Source organism: Rhinolophus hipposideros, assembly GCF_964194185.1.
Source record: "Rhinolophus hipposideros genome assembly, chromosome: 17".
Taxonomy (NCBI): domain Eukaryota; kingdom Metazoa; phylum Chordata; class Mammalia; order Chiroptera; family Rhinolophidae; genus Rhinolophus; species Rhinolophus hipposideros.
Window position 1 is genome coordinate 13,888,171 of NC_138063.1, and position 22,262 is coordinate 13,910,432.

The window sequence follows — 22,262 nt, forward strand, 5'->3', positions numbered from 1 at the left end:
TGTTTCATGGTGTGACCAGGGGTCCATTGATTGAACACTAATTCAACTGAGGTTTGTAGGGAATAGGGCATTAGGGATGGGGCCCCAAATCATCTCCTTTCAACTCTGGCCTCTGAAAACATTGAGTCTGGTGAGGAAGATAGCACACGGACGCTGTCTCAGGTCTGGCGGACTGAGCAGGGCACCATTGCCCTCACCCCCCGTAGCCCCTCTTTTCTCACCTCAGCCATAGTAGAAAGTACTTTAAGTACGTAGCATACTTAGTGTAACCTGAAGAACTGATTCGATGTGGAACCCTGGAAAAAAATTATTTCATTATTATATTATCCTCGTGGTGAAAGTAATATAAATAGCCTTACTATTAAATTATTGAAATTTAATAAAAATCTGAAAAAATAGAAATTCTTAAATAACTTTATATCATATTTACACAAAAGAAATGGGTTCATTTTAGAAAATACAGACAGGCCAAAAAAAAATGATTAGGGAAAAAAAAAAGTCACCGATAATCTCATCATCCAGTATTTTGTCTCTATATTTATATCTATTGATATTCATTCAGTATATATTGACCAAAATGTGACAATCCTGTATATATTTTTATAACTTCCTCTTTTTATTTAATAATGCCACCATTTAAATATAAATATTCTACATTTTTTTAATAATAAGATTATTTTATTAAATCATAATTTATTTATCTGGTCCCACCTTATGGGGCACATAGATTCTTTATAGTTTTTAGATATTAGAAATGATGAAGTGATGCGAGTCTTTGTGAATCACTGTGATATCAGACATTCTGAAGTCATTGTGTTGCTTAGTGCCTGGACTAGACTAGACTATACAATATTAGACTAACACTGTACTAGAACAGGGCTTAGCAAACTTGTCTATAAAGGGCTAGGCAGTTAATTTTTTAGGCTTCGTGGGCCATTTGGTCTCTTTTGCTGGTAATCAACTTTGTTGTTACACTATGAGAGCAGCCATAGATAACATGTAAACAAATAAGCTGTGTGGCAATAAAGCTTTATTTACAAAACAAACAGTGGGGGCAGGATACAAATTTGGTCTATGGATTGTAGTTTGCCAAACCCTGTTCTAGGGACATCATAGATCCTCAGGCCAATTACATAGATTGTCAGGCCAATTTCATCTTTTAGGTTTAATGAAAAGCTGGATTTGTTTGTTTTTTGAATCCTGATACTTACTATACACAGAGGTTGCCAAAAATATGTATACACATTTTAAGAAAGGAAAAAAACTGTATTAAAATTGTAATACTCAATAGCAAAAGATGGTATTGGTAAAAAGATGTTATTGGTAAAAATACCAATAACAAAAGATGAATACTGTATTTCCCCAAAAATAAGACCTAGCTGGACCATCATCTCTAATCGTCTTTTGGAGCAAAAATTAATATGAAACCCGGTCTTATTTTAATGTAATATAAGACCAGGTCTTATATAATACAATACACAATACACTATAATATAATATAATAAAATATATATAATACCGGGTCTTATATTAATTTTTGCTCCAAAAGACGATTAGAGCTGATGGTCCCGCGAGGTCTTATTTTCGGGGAAACACAAGTTTCCGGGTACAAGTCATATGCATCTTGTTGGCACCCCCAGTCCAGTAGAATAGGATTCTATTGATTAACTGATGAGCTAAGTTTCTGTTATGTACCATTAATAGTTCAAAAGAAAAACCTCGTATTTTGAGAATCCCATGATATAAAAATGACAAAATGTTAAAACCTTTTCAAGTGAGAAGTTTTAAATATGTTTTGCTGTATACACTTTTACATTTACACAAAGGGAACTTGGCCATTCAGTCCTTGGTCTCAGATGTGCTCTGTCTGGAGAAGTGAAGAGACAGAGAATCTCGACTAAAGCCTTGTACTTCACATTCTGGAAAAGAAGGGTGTCAGACGAAGGCTTTCTAATGCACCATTTGTCATGTACAACACAGTTCTGAATTAAGTGCACGGATATTTAGATATTTTCAAATCATGTGCATCTCTTTCATGTATAAGATCAAACCAACATGGTTTGCAAAGCATGGATTTGCAGGGCAGGGTAATGTCCCCGTTAAAACCACTCTTGCTTTTAGCTCAGGTGTAGATGAAAAACAGTTCTAAATCCCGTTTGCACTTTGATACCCTCTGTGGCTTAGGTAAGTCTCTTAGCCTGGGGTTTCCTAACCACTCATCTGTTCACTGGCAGCAGTCCATGGAAAAATGCACTTAATTTATTGTGAGTCACAGATTTTTGAGAGTCAAAGACAGGTTCCCGGGAGAAAACTGGTGGTCTAAGTAGAAAGATTAAGGGACTATTACAGTTTCACAATATAATGAATCTGGAATTTTCAGCTATCAAGAAAAGGAAGCTAAACATGTTTGTTAATTCATTGATAGGACTTCTGGTCAGTGGGGGTGGAAAAGTTATAGAAAAATGACATCTTTATTGTAGTTGTACAGTTTCATAAAAAGGAGATTAAACCCCTTTCCTCTATTACAGTAGTCTCAACAGAGGGTGGCGGCATTTTACCCCCTTGGGACATATTTGACAATGTCCAGAGATATTTTTGGTTATCACAGCTGGGGCCGGGAGAGTGCTATTGCCATCCAGTAAGTAGAAACCAGGGATGCTGCTAGAGCAGGCAGCCCTCCACATCCAAGGATTCTCCAGCCAAAATGTCAGTGGTGCTGAGACAGTGATGTGAGAAGTAAACTTAGTCTCTACAATGGGGCCTAAATGAGAAAGTTTAGACTTCATCGTAATGCAGTATTTCCCTTGCCCCAGGAATTGATTCTGATTTTGAAAATTGAGGCTGAGAATTCAGATTTCTACCTCATTCACCTACAGTATGTATGGTCAAGAAAACAGTTTCCACCTGTATAAATTTGACACACTCTGCTGTCTAACATTGCCAAACGTTGTTAACAATGGTGAAAACTGCAATTAAAATATCATCATAATATCATTAGCTTAAGGACACATTAAGAGCAATTTCCCAAACGAGCCCTATCTCAGCAGGATTGGTTAATCACTGCGGTAGCTAGAGGTGGTCTTGATGCAGGAGATTTAGAAAGTGCATTCTTAACAATGGTGTTTTGGGTAAACCTCAGACTGGTTATTTCTCAGCTGCTTTATCAAGAGTGACTGGAGAGTATATCCATACAGTGGACTATTATTTAGCCACAAAAAAGAAGTACTGATTCATGCTATAGTATGGATGAATCTTGAAAATTTTATGCTGAGGGAAAGAAGCCAGACACAAAAGTCCACATACTATATGATTCTCTTTCTATGAAATGTCCTAAATAGGCAAATCCATAGACTCAGAAAGTAGATTAGTGGTTGCCAAGGGGGAGGGGGTAGGAGAATGGGGAGTGGCTCTCATGGGTACGAGCTTTCTTTTTGGGGTGATGAAAATGTTCAGGGATTAGATACTTGTGATGGCCTCATCACCCTGTGACTATATTAAAAACCACTGAATTATACAGTTTAAAATGGCAAATTTATAGTATGAATTATATCTAAATTTTTTAAAAGTGAAAAAAAAAGAATGAAAGAATCACTTCTGTGTTTTCTTTAGTTTCTCCACCTGCAGACTCTTCCACTGCCGTCCCATGGCTACCCATTCACGGGAATACACAGACCTCCAGCTCATGGTCCCATCTCAGGCTCTAACCTCTTCATTTAAGGTCTCTGGTCTTGGTCTTCTGGCAGCTCCCAGAGGCCTGTGGGATGCACTTGGCTCTGCTCTGGCTCCACCTTGCCCCCAGGCAGGTTTAGGAATAGAGAACGGTCCTGGCCTGGCTCTCTTTGCTCTTTGTAGGCTCCAAAGCGCTCTGCATTTTATGAGCTGTACATTTTTGTATAGTCTTTTTTTTTTTTTTAATTTCTCAGAAGCTGCTTGACTTACAACTTTTGTCATGGAGTTTTGTTTTTCTTTTAGCTTCTTTTTGCTCATTGGGCACTTGGTTCTTTAGCGTGAGACTAACTTGAGTAAGTTAGAGCAATTTCTTACAGGAATTACCTAAGCATTGGATTTAGAGGAAGGATGGATAGTTGAGAGTAAAGTGAGAAACGTAGTGTTTTATAGCAGGAGAAGAAGGAGTAAAGGCAGAAGCTGGAGAAGGAAGCAGAGTATCAAGAAATAATTTATCAGTAATCATTTAATTTAATAATCATCTAAAGAGAAGGGATCAGAGTGACCTATGGGCTGGTACTGTGCTCTGGAGCTTTAAAATGATAGTGAAACCCAAGCCTTCTCTGTACAATAGAACTTCCTGTGTGCAGGTGACTAAGTTCGTTATCCATTAATTTTCAAAATAACCTTTTGAGGCAGGAGATAGCCTCTCTATTTTACAGATGAGGAAACTAACGTTTGGAGAGATCAAGTAACCTGTGTATTCATAAGGCAGTCACATGAAGAGCTGCTTTAGCCCTGACAAATTTAGGTTTATACCTTGGATCTTTGTTTGGGGCTGACAGTTTAACAGTTTAATAGAGAAACGTTTTGAGCCGCGTGAAGACTAGTGCCGTGGGTGGAGGTCACAGCCTGAGCTGGGTCTGCGCAGAACTGGAGGCCTCGTGCCGTCCCAGATGGACAGCCGTGGGAAGTCAGTGAGCAGGTCTGTGGGTTTGCACCTTTGCATTGGACAGATTAGATGAGGGTTTGCTAGCCGAACCGATTCCACCCTAGAAAATAAAAAGTGTTCCAAATCAACCGTTGCATTTTATCTCATGTAGGAAGCCGAAGACTGGAATATTAATGCTAAACATGGGAGGCCCTGAAACCCTTGGAGACGTTCATGACTTCCTCCTGAGGCTCTTCCTGGACCGAGACCTCATGACGCTTCCTATTCAAAAGTAAGAGACTATGAACACCTGTACTTCTTCATAACGTGTGCAATGCTTTTTGCCTCACATGTTTCTCAATTCTGTAGTTTCAAAAACATGAATGGTTCAGTGCATATTTGATAGTGACTAGAGGAGCATTAGGATTTTCTGTTAGATATAAGAAGATATGGTATTGGAAGAATTTCAGGGGAGAGAGAAAGCTAGTCAGTGAGTGTTCTCTTTGAGCCCTTTCCTCTCCAGAGTTCTGGAAATTTAGTTGTCTCGACACAGACACAGCTGAAGGACCTTTAAAGATCTTCAGAGATATATTTGTTCTTGGCACTTAACAGCTGATTAACACTCAGGGAAACAATGGCTGTTATTCATCTGTACTGTGGACATGGGTTGTTGCTATCCTCTTCTTTTCATCCTTCTTTTGCTCCTTCCTTCTCTCTTTTTTTTAAAAAATACTGTTTTTGTAACGAAAAATTCATACATGTATATGATAAAAGTACAAATAGTATAAGAGTGTTTATAGTAAAAGGCAAGTGTCCCTTTTACCTCGGACTCCAGCCTCTCAGTTACCCTACCCGGAGATTCACGAGCAAACACTGTTACATCCAGAAACAGTCTACGCATACAGTCTACGCCTCTATATGAATACATATGTATATCCCCACTTTTTACACAAATGTGAATGTACTTATGTACATTATTAGGCAGTTTGCTACTGATTTTTTTTTTAAAACTTAACAGTGTATCTTGGGGATTGTTCCATAACAGATTACATAGATTTGGCTCATTTTATTTCATGATTGTAAAGAGTTGCATTGTATCGTTGGACCTTAGTTTATTTAACCAGTGCCTCGCTGATGGACATGTAGGCTGTTTACACGGTTACAATGAACATTCTTGTCATACACCTTTGCTCACATATGCAAGTATATCTACAGGATTAATAGGGCATTTTCTTAAATTAAGAGGAATATATGCTTCCTAATGTCTTATATGTCCCAGTTCCTGCTAGATGCCCGATAAGGAGGTGTTAGGATGGTAGCTAGCACACACCCAGGGTCTCTGCCCGGGTGTTTATTTACCAATTCTCCAGGCTGTGCTGCTGGAACAGGCTGTGGAGCGTCTAGTTTTCTTTGTCTAATTTTGGCCAGAAGAGCCGGTCGCCATCAATGACCTCAAGCTTCCCAACAGGCTTGATCTTGGTAGGCTCTTCTGAAAATTTTGCTCATCTTCTTTTTTTATTGAGTAGAAAATGTTTCTGAGGTTGCGAGGGTGGAATAAAATTCATTTACCTACATGTTAAATGATTTAGTCAGCTGGCACCAATCATCGCCAAACGCCGAACCCCCAAAATTCAGGAGCAGTACCGCAGGATTGGAGGCGGATCCCCCATCAAGATGTGGACTTCCAGGCAAGGAGAAGGCATGGTGAAGCTGCTGGACGAGTTGTCCCCGCACACAGGTACAGTGTCTCTTAACTGACAGCTCACTAGGGGTGCCCTTCTAAAGTAGGTAGGACATTCAGAACACTCTCAGATGCCAAATGTAGAGCTGTGTCCCGCCAGTTCTTGGTTTGTGCGGGCTCCTACGTGGTGCACGGTCACTTAACTCAGAACCTTTTATTTTACTTCCCTATGTTGCAAATGGAAAAAGCTAAAGATTTGGAACATTAGTTGCCAAAGGAAATTAGAGGTGTATGTTGAGCTACGTTATAAGGAAGAGACCATGTACCATGAGTAAAAGATGCTTGAGTAAAAGTTGCTCTGGAAAGAAATTGGGGGGGGGAATGAATTGAGGCTGCTGCTCTTGCCTTGCCTTTCTGTGTGGATAGCTAATTCGATCAACATTTAGAGCGGAATTAGCTGGTTGTTGCTGCGCCCATGACATTCTTAAGCAATGGTCAGCAACTGCTTCTCAGCTCTTGGCAATACCACCATTGTGAGGCATGTAAGTGCCTCGTCAGATGTGGCACTAAAAAGAGCATCGCACACATCTCGTGACTGTCCTCTCAAAATCTCTAATGAAGATGTGCAGAATGCAACTGACTAGGTGAATGAACTGTCGTGCCATATTTAATCACATGCAGGACACACCATTGTTTTTATGTAATACTAAGACACACACACACACACACACATATGCATCCTGCCAGTTAATTTTAAGACAGGATCTGTTGTAGGTGCAGACCAATATGAGAAATGTGAAAACAAAAAATGTGCATCTTAGGACACATGAAATATATTAATTGCAGATACGTTTTAGGGCCTCATGATCAGGAGAAGAGTGTGACATAGTGGGGACTCTAACAGGAGCAGCCTGCTAGGCATGGCCACCAGCATTTCACTCTTCTCTGAGAAGACGTCACTGAGCATCAACTCCAAGTGCTCTCAGGAGCCAGCTTCCCATCACACACAAATAGGGACGAAGGGCTCAGCCCTCAGCAGATCGTCTCACTTGGGAAATGGCTCAATTGTACTTTCGAGTATTAGGTTTGCTTCCTGCCTTGGCCTGTGGCTCATGGGCATTTCTTACACAGTTCAGCCACACGTGCCACAATGTACCTTAACGTGTTGGGTGAGGGAAACTTAGCTGGCCTCTACTCACCCCTACCTGACAGAGAACAAACTCTAGTCATTAACAGTTTTGTCGCGTTAAAAGGTTCAGCACGAATCAGATCTGCAATTGCTGTGCAGTCTTCAGTGGAAAAAGGAGATGGAAAGGTGCCGTACCCGTGATCATACAGGGCCCAGAAGAGTTCTCAGACTTGAAACAGGAATATAGATGGAGGGCGTCCTTCTCACCTTCTCCTCTCTCCATGGCGAGGCTGCTGGGTTGTCCAGACCAGACAAGCCAGCGATGGCCTCAGCCTCCCAGCTGGGCCTGGAAAGACGCTTGTGGAAGGACCTGGATTTGACTCAGTGTTTCACTTACTGTCAGACGTCTGATCATTTTACTATGTGGCCATTTAGTACAAAGAGAGGAAGTTACAAGCATCTAGATTCTGGGATTAATTATTCCCTGCTTTGGTAGGGACCAAAAGATAATAATATTCACTTCTTATTTCCATAGTCAAAATTGTTGTAAGAGTCACTTTAAAAAGTCAGTTATTAAGCCTTCTATCTCCTAGAGACTTACATTAAAAAAGAAGAAAAAAGTATGTTATTCTTCATTTTAGCTTTAGGGAATAAGCACAAATCAGCTCAGCGGCTTGCCTGTCCAATCACTAAATCATTACTTGTGTGACAGGAAACCATCTTTCTTCCTTTCCTGTTCCATTCACTCATCCGTTTGCTCACTCATCCACTCTTCCAACCACTAATTCCCACATCCATCCATTCTTCTTCCATCCCACCAACCACCAGACATTTATGAGCACTGCTCACATATCAGGTATTGTGATAAGGAAGAAAGTAGTGAGTAAGTTATACCCTTACCTCCATGGAGCCGAGTTGCCTGGTAGTTTTCACTGAGGCGGGGAGTGAATTCTCTTGGGTGCTACTGTGGGTTTTTCTGGATCTTAGAAGCTTGTCCAGGGCCTGGGGCTGGGAGGGCTTTGGTACTGCTGACCCTTTGGCATATGTTCATCCTCTGTGGCCCATAGTTGGCACCCTGTGAGGCAGGTAAGCAAAATTATTGCTTTCTCCGGCATGATAGATGACACCTAATCCTTTCATCAGGCCTGCGTGGGGGGATATGGGAGAGGTATTTAATAAGACCCAAGACCACCCACTCATTCATTCCTCGGTGGCCCATTCATGTGCTGCACTGTTTGATGCTACTAGTCAATGTTGAAAAACATGATTTCTGCTTACAAGAAGCTTCCAGTCTAGTGGCTTCCCCACTGCTGTTGCATGATTTCAGGCAGATTACTTACCCACTAAGCCTCATCTTGAAAATGGGGACATTAGCAGAACCCAACTCGAAGGATCATTGTGAATATTAAACACAATAATCCCCAAAGGCATTGTTAGCATGGTGCCTGGTACATAACCAAACTTCCATAACGGTGAGCTTGTATCATCATTCATCTTTGGCATAGGGTTCATGATGTAATACAACTTACGAAGCATCGTGCCCTGTCTTTCACACCTCTCTCTCCAAGAGTCATGTACAAATCACACATTTGAGCTATTGTCCATGCTAAATTCATGAGCTGGAAATTAATGAAGTCTCACTGTTTGAAAATCCAATTTCTCTGTTCCTTTTGTTCCGTTTCCTCGTCCTCGCCAAGCAGTGTTCACTGAGCCGCTGCTCCGAGGGTAGACGAGGCCAGGCCACGAGTCCTGCGTTTTGGGCGCACTCTGGCAGGTGTGGCGCTGCTTACCATTCAGGAGGCTCTTCCCCCTCCCTGCACACAGCCAGCTGCCTGACCCGCACAGAACCTTCGCGAACACTTGTTATTCCCTCAGGATACACCCAGCCAGAGAGAGCGCATTGTCATTTTTTCTAAATGTGTCTTTGCAGGCTATCTTTAATCAGGTTAGCAAGGCTTATCTGTTCTGTCCGGAGTATTTTACTCTCTGACTTGGCAATGCAGTTGCCACCCTGCCTGTATCTGTGAGGGCATCCTCTCCGTCTCTCTTAGTCTGCAATATCGAGGAACTCCCAGACCCCAGGCATTTAGGCTGCAACTTTTCAAAGGTGAAAAGAACACGTGAGGCGCTAGTTGACCTGCAGCATTGGGGGCTCTTACTGTGCTAATCGATCATAGTATTGTCTCAGAATAGATTAGAAAACAAATTCCACTTCATCCGCACCTTAGGTCGCCCAGAGCTCACTCCTTACATGTGGGCTTGATTGGCAGCTGGCTAGCTCCGTTGGTTAGAGCGCGGTGCTCTTAACAACAAGGTTGCCGGTTCGATCGCCACATGGGTCACTGTGAGCTGCGCCCTCCACAACTAGATTGAAACAACTGCTTGACTTGGAGCTGATGGATCCTGGAAAACTACTTAAAATAAATGAAAGTTTTTTAAAAAACGGACTTGATGACACCGCAGGAGTTGGCAGTTTTAGGATGAACCCCATCATCATTGAACAGTCAGTCGTTTGGAGTTTGCTTACAGGGTCACGCCCTCTGGTGTGTTTGAACTGCAGTTCACCGTATTTTATGCAAGAGAACATAAGACTGGTGACTTTGAAGGGACAGACAACTGAAAATGATTCCGTTTATACCCTTTCCTTCCTCTTTTTTGCAGTCCCCAACCAGAGAATATCGAATCAGACCAACCTTCCCAGGCCCATACGTGCTTGTCTCTCCTTTCGATATTCTGCTTCTGTCCTTGGTAACATGCTCCGTTGATTCATGGTTTCCTGGGTCAGGTTATTCAGGAATGTGTTCATATACAAACAATAAGTGCATTCATCTTTCCCTTCACTTTGACCTACATGTCTCTTATGTGGCAGTTTAGTGTCACATTTGCAGTGGCAGCCCCTAATGGTCGGACAGTAACATCATCGTGGGCTTCCTGTTACCTACTGTTTATGTGGTGTCCTCACAGTATCTTCTCTGAGTATAAATTAGGGGGTAATCCTATGACAAGATAAGGAAATTAGACTGGGGGACTTTAGGAAACTTTCAGTTTTATGATTTTATACACGCCTAAAAAATGGTGTGGTTGTGGATACTTTTAACATACAGGAGAAAAAAACATGCAGGAGGACAAAGGGGGAGATAGAAGAGGGAATTGACAAACAAAGGGGAAGGGTCACAGGGATACGCAGCTGATGTGGGCGAAAGGGGAGACAAAGACAAGTGTTTTACATCCCTCTCGGTGCCCCTAATTTAAGCATCGTTGTCAGTTTTTTGATTCCATATATTAAATGAAGAGAATCATTTCAATCATTTGTTATCAATGAACTTGTATCGAGTATCCCAGAGCTTTCCCATAAACTAGGTGGCCTGGGGTCTGAGGGCACAGAAGGAGAGAACTCAGGTGGTGGAAGCAGCGGGGGGCCTGGAAGGAGCATGGGCTGTGGGGTGAGGGGACCCACATTTTAATTTCAGCTCAGCTATCTGCTAGGTCTGATTTCGAACAGGTTCATTAACCTTTGAGAGTCTCTGTTTCCCTATCTGAAAAGTGGGGTTGAAACGAGGGGGAAGGAAATGGAGCGTCTACCACAGTGTCTGGTGCGTGAGAGAATTAGTGCTAGTTCTTCCCTCCTCTTGAGTCTCTCATCTCAGTGAAGAGCAGAGAATTAGGCACGGACACTTGAGTTTTAAAACACCATTGTGCTAAATAAAGATGTGTGTGTGTGAGAGGGCCAGTCGGTCCTAGAAAATAGTGATTAAAAGTCCATGTGCTAGCCAAACGCTGGATCAGAGCCAAGGAATATTCTAAACGTCCCCACATTATCAGCACCGTAGGAAATGAGGTTAACTGTTCTTTGTTCTGGACATTGCGTCATGTTGGGCAGCTCTGAGGAATCTATGTAAAGATTAATACTTTCTCCTTTCCACACATGCTTTCTAATAGCCCCTCACAAATACTATATTGGATTCCGGTATGTCCATCCTTTAACAGAAGAAGCAATTGAAGAGATGGAGAGAGATGGGCTTGAAAGGGCGATTGCTTTCACACAGTATCCGCAGTACAGCTGTTCCACCACAGGTAAGGGCATCTCTTTGACAATGGGAGGGTGGACGTGCCCCTGGCAAACATAACCAGGGAACCTGAGTGCTGAAGGAAAGGATAAATCATTTGTGATTTGAATGGCAAATACAGTCTGTCTGCTTTAAACTCAAGAGTTCAGGTCAGTCCATTTGAAATCTCATGGTTCACCTGCGCTTTGAGTTAGTGGCTAGTCAGCTGAGAGTTACAGATGGTGAGTGGAAGGCAGTAGCTGCTGGTGTTCAGTTGTATGATGGATCAACAGTGAACCTTAAGCCACTTTCTACGTCTGTGTAATAAACCTTACTTTTATGGCTACCCAAATATTCTTATTAATGTAGCAAAGGTGATCGCTGTTTCAAAAACAGAGGTGCCCATATAACATTGGAAATATTGGTATATGTTTTTGTTGTTAGGCTTCAGTTATGGGTGGGTTACTGGTGAAACCAAAGTCCAGTTTGAGGTTCCCTTTGCAAACTTAGTGTTCTAGATTTCGGAAAATCATACTGCATGTTATTTCCTATATATCTAACTAGAGCAGGAGAATAATCTGCATTTGCCAGTCCCTGTCTCATTAATTGTAGATTGTGCTTCTGCTCTCACCCACAGATGCATTCGTTTGTATTCTATTTCAAGGATTGGGGCCAGCACATTTTTACTCCTAAATTGCTTTTGGCTATTAATGCATATTATTTCTGTAACTATAAAAAGAATCAAAAGGCTACTGGAAGACATATTCAAAGCCTGTTGTGCGCTTTAAATATTTGTCAGAGCACCTTCTGAAAACGCCTGTGTTCTCAGATACCCTCAAAAGTTTGAATTGTGATTTCTTTTGGAAATGTACCTGTAGTACTTCAAAATGCCTAATAATACCTAATTGGAGAAGGAATCCAATTTTACAAATTTCTAAGCTATACTTTTGTCTTCCTTTGAAAACATACCTCAGCCTGTAAAAGGCTGCTCTCAAAATCGGACAAGTTAACAAGGTGGTTATTTATATGACAAAGAACTGACTGCTGGTTTCATTTCACAGCTGGCTCTATCAGTGTGTTTAAAACATCGACGTCTGTGCAGTTTTTCTCCAGTCTAGGCACACCTTCACTTCAGAGACGTGAAAATGTTGGGGAGGCACACTCATTGTTTGAGGACACTAGAATGTCATTTATCTATTGCTTTGTTGTGGCAGAGCCAGGAGCATATCAATCACAAGTAAATTTTTAGTTATATTTTCCTCTTAATTACTACTTGTGATAGTTCATGGAATGTTTCTGAGTGACGCAGGGGAACTAATGTGGCTTCCAGAAATCCTTTCGTACATCTGAAAATGATACTGACCCATAAAATGTGGTTTGCGACGCGAATATAGGGGTGACTGCGATTTCTGGAGAGATTTGTTTTTGAACCTGGAATGGACTCAATTTGGATTCATCTGATTCATTGTATTCTACTCACCAAAATGAAACTCATATTTTTTTTGGAAAGTTGTCTTAGCCTAAGAGTCCTACCTTTGATTTAAATATGCTCTGTCCAGGTTAGATTTTAATTTGGAAACCTATCTGATGAATAGTTCTCATAGAAACCGGGGGATTGGTGGTGGGAAGCATGGAGACGTCTTGGAACTTTTGCCTTATGTTAAGATTGAGGAAGAGGCCCTGTATTAGGATTAGTTTTTTAGGATTAAGGCTTCACCCCAGTGGCAGCTCCTCTAGGTCACGGTAAAGTTGCATGGGTTGGTACCATTTACTTTCCTTTAGGCTTTGAATTTTCATCTCTTGCTGAGAAGTGCAAGTTTTGTTAGATTACCTATATATAAGGTTTTGATACCCATCTGACTTATTCTAGGGAATGATGATGATTTTGTAGAAGCAGATAAAAATAGAGTGCTCATAGAAACCTCAATAAGCTACACATTTTATCAACAAGCCATTTGAAAGGATGGCTATAAAGCTTTTATTGTAAGCTGGGAAACATTCACCTCATAATATTAAGTAAAAATGCCCCAAACACTGAGGAAACAAAATTGCATATATACTAAAATCACAACTTTGTAAAACAAAGCAGCTATAAAGAAAAATAATTGGAAAGAACTATGCTAGAATAAAACAATGACTGTATTAGCATGCTGGAATAATAACTGGTTTCTTTTTTCCTTTCTTTCCCACCCCTATATTTTCTGTAATGGGGTTGCATACCTTCATAATGGAAAAAAATTTTTAACATGTTTTCAATGGTAAGACTTGGTCCCTGCAAATAACAACTGCTTATGTTTCATAAATCCACCACCATCATGTTTCTCACCAGAAATGACCTCAGTAGTCTTTGAAAGGCTGTTCAAATTGATTGCTTTTTAGTGATCTTCATTGGCAGGGTAGTTAAATCTGTATGCATTTTGGAGTATTGAAATTATTGTGATCAGACTGATTCAGTATAGAATCAGTCGTCTGTTTTGAACTTATAATTACTGCCTTTACTAGTCTGTTTTCTATTTTCACCATAATCAACATGCATCTACTAAGTGGCCCTCTGCATATTTCAGGCAGCAGCTTAAATGCCATTTACAGATATTACAATCAGGTGGGAAAGAAGCCTGTGATGAAGTGGAGTACCATTGACAGGTGGCCCACACACCCCCTCCTCATTCAGGTAAGCCGGCAACCACCAGCACCCCAGTCACCCCAGCTTCCGGCCCCACCTGGTTTCCAGCCGTGCCTCTGAGCCTCCCAGTTCTCGTGCTTAAATTGTGTGCTGGGGATTTACAAAAAGTTTTAGAGTCTTGATTTACTATAACAAGAGAAAATAAATTTACAGATTAAAGGTTAGACCTTTTCTTTCTTCAGATTAATACTGTTAGTCACAACTGTAGCAGAATTATAATTTCAGTTTTGTGTTTCCCAATGACCAGAATGTTAAAGATTATGCAGGCTGTTTCTGCTAAGTTACATTCATAGATAGAATGACTGACAAATAAATCCTTTATTTTCTAAATCCTTTAAAATGCCAAAAGGCTTAAAAAATTTAAAGGTAACATAGCTACATGTTCTGAGACATGAAAATCAGTTTAACATTTCAATTGAGAAAATTTCATATATTAGAAGAAATTTGAAATTTCTCCTATGTAATTTATATTTATAGTATTTATGTTAACAGATGCTTGATTTTAGGAGAATGAGTTAAAACTACAGTTCTAAAGCCAACAGCTTTGAATTGGTGTTTTTCTGTTTTTTGCCCTTTGAATATGAGAGTGCTAGTGGTAATTACCCTAAATCATGTAAATATAATTTTGTTCTGTCGGTGAAAGTTAGAGTTCGTTTAGGTAGGAGAAATATTAAGTGAGTTAGATTTCATCCTGTTTATGTTTCATTCCTTGGACATTCTCTGGCAAAATACATTAGCACCTTTTTCTTTAAAAGACCTTAACTCCTTTTTTTGAAAGCCTGGGGTCACTTAAAATCTGCAACCACTAGATGGTGCTAGACGTTAAAAGCAGGCGCTCTCCCCAGCGCTGACTAGGTTCTCAGGCGCTTAGGTGATGTCAAGGGTTAACCCTTAGGTTGAAACCCCGTTTCAAGTAAAAAGTGAAAAGCCGGCGTCGTCCCTTAGGGATGGGTGTAGTTTGGGTCTCAGTGTCCCCTCCCCGCCCTCGTTTGCTGTGCTGCTGGGTCCGGCCAGCACCGCCTGAAGCCCCAGCGTGCCCTGTTTTGCTCTCGGAGGCCGCTGGTGGGAAAGGAGGGGTGTTGCAGGTCAGCCCTGACATGTGGTTACAGAGAGCTGAGGATCTGCACAGCATCTGCCTGCCCATCCAGCGAGCAATTAGATTTGCATTCAAATTCAGCCCTTTGAAAAGGGGGGAAGCTGAAAGATAGAAAGGTCTCTAAACTGACGAAGTCTCCTTCATGAAATGAAAGGGAATTTTAGAGGCATTTATCTGCCCTCCTAGATGGTGTGATTGAAGGCTCTGAGAGCCGCCTGCCTCTTTCATTCTGCTCAGGGATTGCGCGTAGAAAATACTGCAGATGGATTTTAGATGCTGCAAGTAGCACCTCTGCTTGCCCACGGCTCCTCACTTTTGGCCATGACTTAGACTCTGTTGTAAGCCATAGCAAATTGTGTTTGTACTTGTGGTTTTGCAAGACGAGAAAAAGAAAAATACTGAAATTTTTCGGAAACAAAAATTTATAGATGTTATTCTTAATATTATGTAGATTACATGAGGTGATTGGATATCTAGCAGAAATAGAAAAAGACCCAAACTAGACTAAAACTAAAACTATAGTTAAAAACTAAAACTGTGAATATTTTCAATCCACATTTCTACTTATTGTAGGTAGTAATTATTAAAAATAATCATTGTACTACTGTTATCTAGCTGTTGGAATAATTGGAGAAAATGGATGTTCCAGGCTGTTAGGTAAACTTTGCAGGGGGCCTCCTTATCTGGCCTTTTGTGCAAAAATAATCCTCTCTGAGCATCCTTAGTTTCCAAACGCTGCAAAGACCACCAGAAAATACTGTTTTTGTTGGTGTCTAATCCTATCATGTTTACTCTGTAAGTAAATTATACATTTTGAAAAGGGAACTAACTCTCTCGGCACCGTGTTGTGCCTTCTTAGGCATTTGTTTACCCCATTTTGAAGGCTCTGGAAAGATTAATACTATCTCAATATTTACTTGGGAATAATTTGCTCATCCTATACTATTAACTACTGATATATCCAAATACCAAGAAGAACAAATTTACATGGTTCTGGTAAATTGTCCTGTATAATGTTTTAAACATGCAGAAAAGTTACAAGCCTAAGAATAGTATACGGAACTCTGATCTCTGTTCTTTGCCTAGACTCACATATTACTGTTTATCTCTGTGTGTACGTGTATGTGTTACATATACGTAACTCTCCTGAATAAGTTTCATGTGTATATGATAGATATCACCCTTTACACCTAAATAGCAGTGATATTTTCTTCCATAACCACGGTCCAATATTCAACTTCAGTACATTTAACATTGATTAATTTATGTAATCTATGTTCATGTTAGAATTGTGTCCATTGACCCGTTAATGTCCTCTGTAGCATTTGCTTTATAAGTGAAATGACAAAGAATGATTAAAGTGTAGGATGAAAGCAAGCCTCTTCAGAGCTGGTATTTCAGCACCTATTGATGTGAATCAGAAAGTGCCAACTAGACGAAGGGAATTAACTGGTCTGGTGGACAGAGATTTGGGGGAGGAGGTGGAGCCTGCGTTCTAGCCCAAGTTCCACAGATGGGACTGAATGGGCCCCCAAGTCGGCCGCACGTTTCCCCCCTCTGTGAATTTAATGAGGGTTGTACAACCTCTCATCTGTTTTATGAAGATTGACTCAGTGAGGATACTGGGCTCAGAAGGAAATGGTCATAAAAATAGATATTTTTTTTATTCCTCTACTATTTCTGTCTAATGTATTTTAATGCGATATGCCTGAAAGCCAAACTAAGGAGATTTAGAAAGACCCTGTAAGCTGTTTTCCTGCTAACCGAGCAAATCGGAGGTCTTAAAACAACTTCTCCTTCCCATCTGTGTTTTCTTTCCATCTGGAAGTGTGCCCTGTTCCTCCCGAGGGGAAGCAGATCCAGAGCGTTCATTTTCAGTGAGCCATTAGCGAGCTTTAGAAGTTTCCCATCAAATTCCCTAGGCCCCTGAAACCGTTATGAGCCATTTTGATGAACCAAAGCAAGAGAGACTGTACTGTTTACAGTTTTTTTTTTAAAAAGAGGTGTCCGATTTTTGAGGGTTACTCTGAGATATTTGGTGTAGCTCTCATTTTAAAAATACTCTCTTTTCCTTCCATTTCTTTCTTCCCATTTTCTCCTGATTCCCCTTTGTGAGTGTTCCCACAGTGCTTTGCAGACCACATTCTGAAAGAACTGGACCATTTTCCATTGGAGAAGAGAAGCGAGGTGGTCATCCTTTTTTCTGCTCACTCACTGCCAATGTCCGTAAGTAAGAACACTTTGTCAGATGACCTTGTGGTAAGAGATTTCTAAATGTGTAACCTGGACCCAGCTTCCAGAACGTCCGAAGCCCAGTACAGGATGAATTCTGAAATCTCAGACTTAACGTGGTGCTCATTTAACTTGATTTACTTCTTGAAACCTAATAATAACTCATTCAAATTATAATATTTATAATTTATAATATAAAAATTATAATTTGAAAATATATTCATATCTAAAAATTTCAAATAAGTGGGACAGTTAAAAGAATATGGATTTCAGTGGATTGGAATCATAGGACCTCCTTCAGACCAAGCGCGATCAATCCCACTATTTTGTCCTCCAGACTTGATGGGGCAGTTTGAATTCCAGGAAGCGATGGACGTTTTTAACTCGTTAAGACTAAGGACCACACTTTGGCAAGTGACTATAGAGTGTATCAAGTTGTGATTGATTGCTCTTTAGTTTATATATTACACTGGCTGTTCATCAAAATACTGCATCTGTGCCATAGCTATTATAATTTTAGGAACGAGAATGATCAAGCTTGTGTGCTGTGTGATATATAGAAGTGTCTGGAATGAGCAGCCAGCTTTATGAGCTCCGAAGTAGCATTGTGTCCTACAGACACTGCTTTCAAAGCTGGAGAGGTGGGGAATTACATTTTCATAAGGTGTTATTAAGGTTTTAACTCCAGGATTAATGGAGTAAACTTGAGTGTCTGGGGCACTCTTCTAATTGGTCTTTACTGCCACCTGGTGGTCACCAGGGTTGAGCCCTTTGCAGTTTTTCCACTCCTACATCTCAACTAAGCCATTGCCAAGTCGGCAGTATGTGGCTCTGGAGATAGATTTCTGGCTTCGGGAAGCCGGCCTGTTTTCTTTGAACAGGTTCACATTTTCTTTTCTTGTGTTATGCAAATGCTCTTCACATGTCCATCTTCCTTCTCCTCCCTCATCCTATTTATAACTGTCCTATGTGTGATGAGGCCATGTCTGAAGTGCCAGAAGGGAAGCTCTTGAACTGGGAAAGGAGGAAACACATTTTTATACATGAACGTTTCCAGGTGCAGCCTTCTCTTCTCTCACCCTCAGCATTGCTTCCCTTTTTTCCCCCCAGGACTGAGCATGCTGCTTCCAGGTTTGTTTGTGAATTTTTTTTTTTTTTCCCCGCTGCCCAAGGGCTCTGTGTGGGACCGAGGAATGCCAAGAAGTCATGGGAATAAGAAAGGGGTTGGGGACAGGACAGTGTGGGACTGCTGAGGAAGAAAACTGACCAAGCAAACTCTTCTTTTTCGCTGCATTTGCTTCTAGTGACTTTCCGTCCTCTTCACGACTTTTTGAAAAAGTATGTGAAATAATTTCAGACTTCACAGAAAATTTGCAAGAACAGACAGAGAGCCGCCACCTCTCCTCCACGTAGCTTTGCCCAATGTGGACAGCTCATATGACCACAGCCGAGGCGTCAGAGCCAAGGACTGATCGGGGGTGCAAGGCTGCTAGCTGAAGGCCAGGCTCTACTCGGGGTTCGCCGCCTCTCCACTGTTGGCCTTTCTCTGCCCCAGGATCCAGTCTAGGACCCATCACCATTAGCTTCAGATCTCCTCAGTTCTCCCGTCTGCGACAGCTCCTCACACTGTCCTTGTTTTCATGACGTTGGTAGTTTTGAAGAGTGATTTTGTAGAATGTCAGTTGTTGCTTCGCGTGCTCCTCCGTGTGGAGGTAGCTGGTGTGTTCTCACGATTAGACTGAGGTTCTGTGTCACCTGAGGGAAGAGCCCCCTGGGGGATCCGTCCTTCTCAGGGCATCATGGCCGGGGTACATGATGGCCGTGTGACTTACTGCTGGCATTGTGACCTGTGGTCATTGGTCGAAGGTGATGTCTGCTGGATTTGTCCATTGTATAGTTACTCTTGTTCTCTTTGTAATTGAAAATATCTCCGGGGGGATTCTTCCAGACTCTGCAAATGTCTTGTTCTTTCTCAGGCTTTTGCCCACTGATTTTAGCACCCATCCGTGGAGCTTGCCTGTGGCAGTTGTTTCTGTGCCGTTCTGATGACGACTTATGTTTCCCTTAGTCCTTCCACATTGGCATCTGCTTAGTGACGTGGACATTGTCAGTATCCCATGAATGGTACGGAACACAGAATCTGACGTATTCATAGGGCTTTAGAGATGATCAAGTGCAGTGTTCTCCTTCGGCCGATGAAGAAATGGATTCAAGGAACTTCAGTGATTGAGTTCCTGTCGTTGCCATTAGTGCAGCAGACAGAAGGGGAGGAGTCCGCAGGGCTCACGCCATCTCCCTGTGCCGTTGGAGGTTCTCAGAACCCTCCACGGTGTTGGCATCTGTACACCCGTGTGTCTCTGCTGCAGGTGGTCAACAGAGGGGACCCCTATCCTCAGGAGGTGGGCGCCACTGTCCAGAGAGTCATGGAGAAGCTGGGGTACTCCAACCCCTACCGACTTGTCTGGCAGTCCAAGGTAGGTGGCTTCCACGCGTGTGCCGGCGGTCAGCTCTTTTGTGGACGTCTATTTTAGGACTAGGTATAAAACGATGACATTTGGCTCTTTCATATAGACAGAATGTTGTGTAACCTGATTACTCACCTCAGTCAGAACTCTGCAAGCAAGATGGAAGGGGAAATCAAGTGACTAGCTGAGTTCCTTGGACTTAGCAAACTATTTTCAGTTGTAATGACAGAAATGATTTGCATGCTGCCAACTTCTAGAAGGATTCAAGCTTTAGTGTGGAAATACCAAAACCCATTAAAGCAGGTGTAAGACATTCACACCTGTAAGGCCCTCGCTGTGAAGGGAGGGGGCAGTGGGCTGTGGTGTGCGTGGACACAACGGGAGGAGTGGGTCCCTCTCTCCGTGTCTGCATTCATCCTCCTTTCTCGCAGGTTGGTCCGATGCCCTGGCTGGGGCCTCAAACAGACGAGACTATCAAAGGGCTTTGTGAGAGGGGCTGGAGAAACATGCTTCTGGTGCCGATCGCGTTTACCAGCGATCACATTGAAACTCTCTATGAACTGGATATCGAGTACTCTCAGGTTCTAGCTAACGAGGTAAATGCCACCGTCGGCCTTCCGAATCCCACTGTGATTTGTTTTAAAAGGAAATGTTCTCTGTAGCAGTCTACTTATATCATTCAGAAATATTGTTTGGTGTATATGTTTGCATGTACTGCGTCCTCCTCGTTCTGAATACTTAATCTGAGTAATAATCTGAACATACCTAGTCAATTCCATGTCATGGGAAACACTTCTGTGCGTTTCTGAAACCAGGTGGCCCACTGTGAGCAGCAGCATTTTTTTTTTAGTTTGACTTACTGTACAACCTGAAAGTAATAACTGTATTTCCTTTAAGAAAAAAATAATTGTACTTCTCACCAATTTGGAGGAAAAAATGTTCTATCATTCCTTAACAGTGCCCTTTACTTGGGGCTATTACCCTGCTTCTCATTGGGTTTCATGGTCATTTAAGAGAAGAGCATGGAATGAATACTGAAGTAATTTTCTTGGCTACCTTTTTATGCACTCACTTAATTAGTTGTTTGCTACTGTGTTGTGATCAATCTGATTATTGAAATAACAAATAATGTAAGATGGATGTGAGTTGTCATTCAGAGTAGAGAAAAACTATTGTTCACCCATCTCATAGCTTCTGAGAGCCAACCTGAAACTTGAGTTCGATTTATAGCATTATTTCTATGGGAATTTTGGAAGCCCTTGTGGGACCCAAGAAGCCCTTCCCCTGTCATCTTCTGCCAGAACTCCTGGTCCTGCTCATCCCATGTGTGATTGATGGAGGCCTGGCCTCAAAGGATACTTCATCGTCCCTGGGACTGGGTGGCAGGTGCAGGGCAGGGTGGAGAGTGGGCCAGGGGAGAACTTTAGCCAGTATTCAACCCCACAGATTGTTGTGTATACTTGCTGGTCATCATGCAAGCACTGATGAAGTTAGAGGGGGCCTCAATTACTTGTCTATAGTTCTGATAAAGAATTTAAGGGAAAGTTGTAATTGGCTGCAATGAGTTTGCAGGGTTATCTACGGATTTCATTTAAAAATGCCTTCTGTTATCTCACCTTGACCTTGACTAATTGTGAGCTTGCTAAAAAGACTTAAGTGCAAATATAGTGCATATAGAAAACAAGTTTTTGTTTGTATTGAATGATAATTCACATTCATTCATATTACTAAACTGAGGTCATTCCTTAGTAATCAAATGGATTATTAGTGAGTAATAAATTCATCCATATAGAGAATAAAGAAAACCACCTAGCTACAATTTATTTCATTATTTTGATGGGAGAATATACAGCGTTTAAAACAACTGACTTTCTTTTAAAAGTGTTTTGAATGTTTTCCTCAAGTAGAAATAATTTATTGCTTTTTTGATGATAAAAATAATAAAGAGTTCGGACAGTTGAGAGAAGTATAACAGAGAGTAGAACTCACTCAGAATCTTACCCCTCAGACATAATATGTTACTATTTTATAAAAATAAGTCCCCCTTCTCCTCTAAATGAGTGTGTATTTGAATTAAAGTGGTATTCTTCCACACATCTAACAAAAATGGTATTTTATATTTTTTCTTAAAAATATATTATGGCCCCAAATCAATAAATATAATTAGATCTATGTAATTATTTTTAACAAATTCTTGATTAGTATACATTAAAGATGTTTCTAACTTTTTGTTGTCGTGAACTGCTCTGTAATAAACATCATTTTCTTTTTTATTTTTCCCACTGTTTTGTTAGGATAAATTCCTAGGAATTGAAATGTTGATGTGTGTATTT

At 41.2% G+C, this 22,262-nt stretch overlaps 1 protein-coding gene across 1 annotated transcript in view; it reads left to right on the plus strand.

The window, feature by feature from the left end:
* Nucleotides 1-22,262, plus strand: part of FECH (ferrochelatase) — a 34,482-nt gene that overhangs the window by 8,973 nt on the left and 3,247 nt on the right. The window contains exons 4-10 of the mRNA XM_081079005.1: nt 4,770-4,889; nt 6,187-6,335; nt 11,347-11,481; nt 14,018-14,124; nt 17,360-17,458; nt 19,831-19,938; nt 20,361-20,525. Coding sequence (XP_080935131.1) covers nt 4,770-4,889; nt 6,187-6,335; nt 11,347-11,481; nt 14,018-14,124; nt 17,360-17,458; nt 19,831-19,938; nt 20,361-20,525 — 883 coding nt within the window. The remainder of the gene's footprint in view (nt 1-4,769; nt 4,890-6,186; nt 6,336-11,346; nt 11,482-14,017; nt 14,125-17,359; nt 17,459-19,830; nt 19,939-20,360; nt 20,526-22,262) is intronic.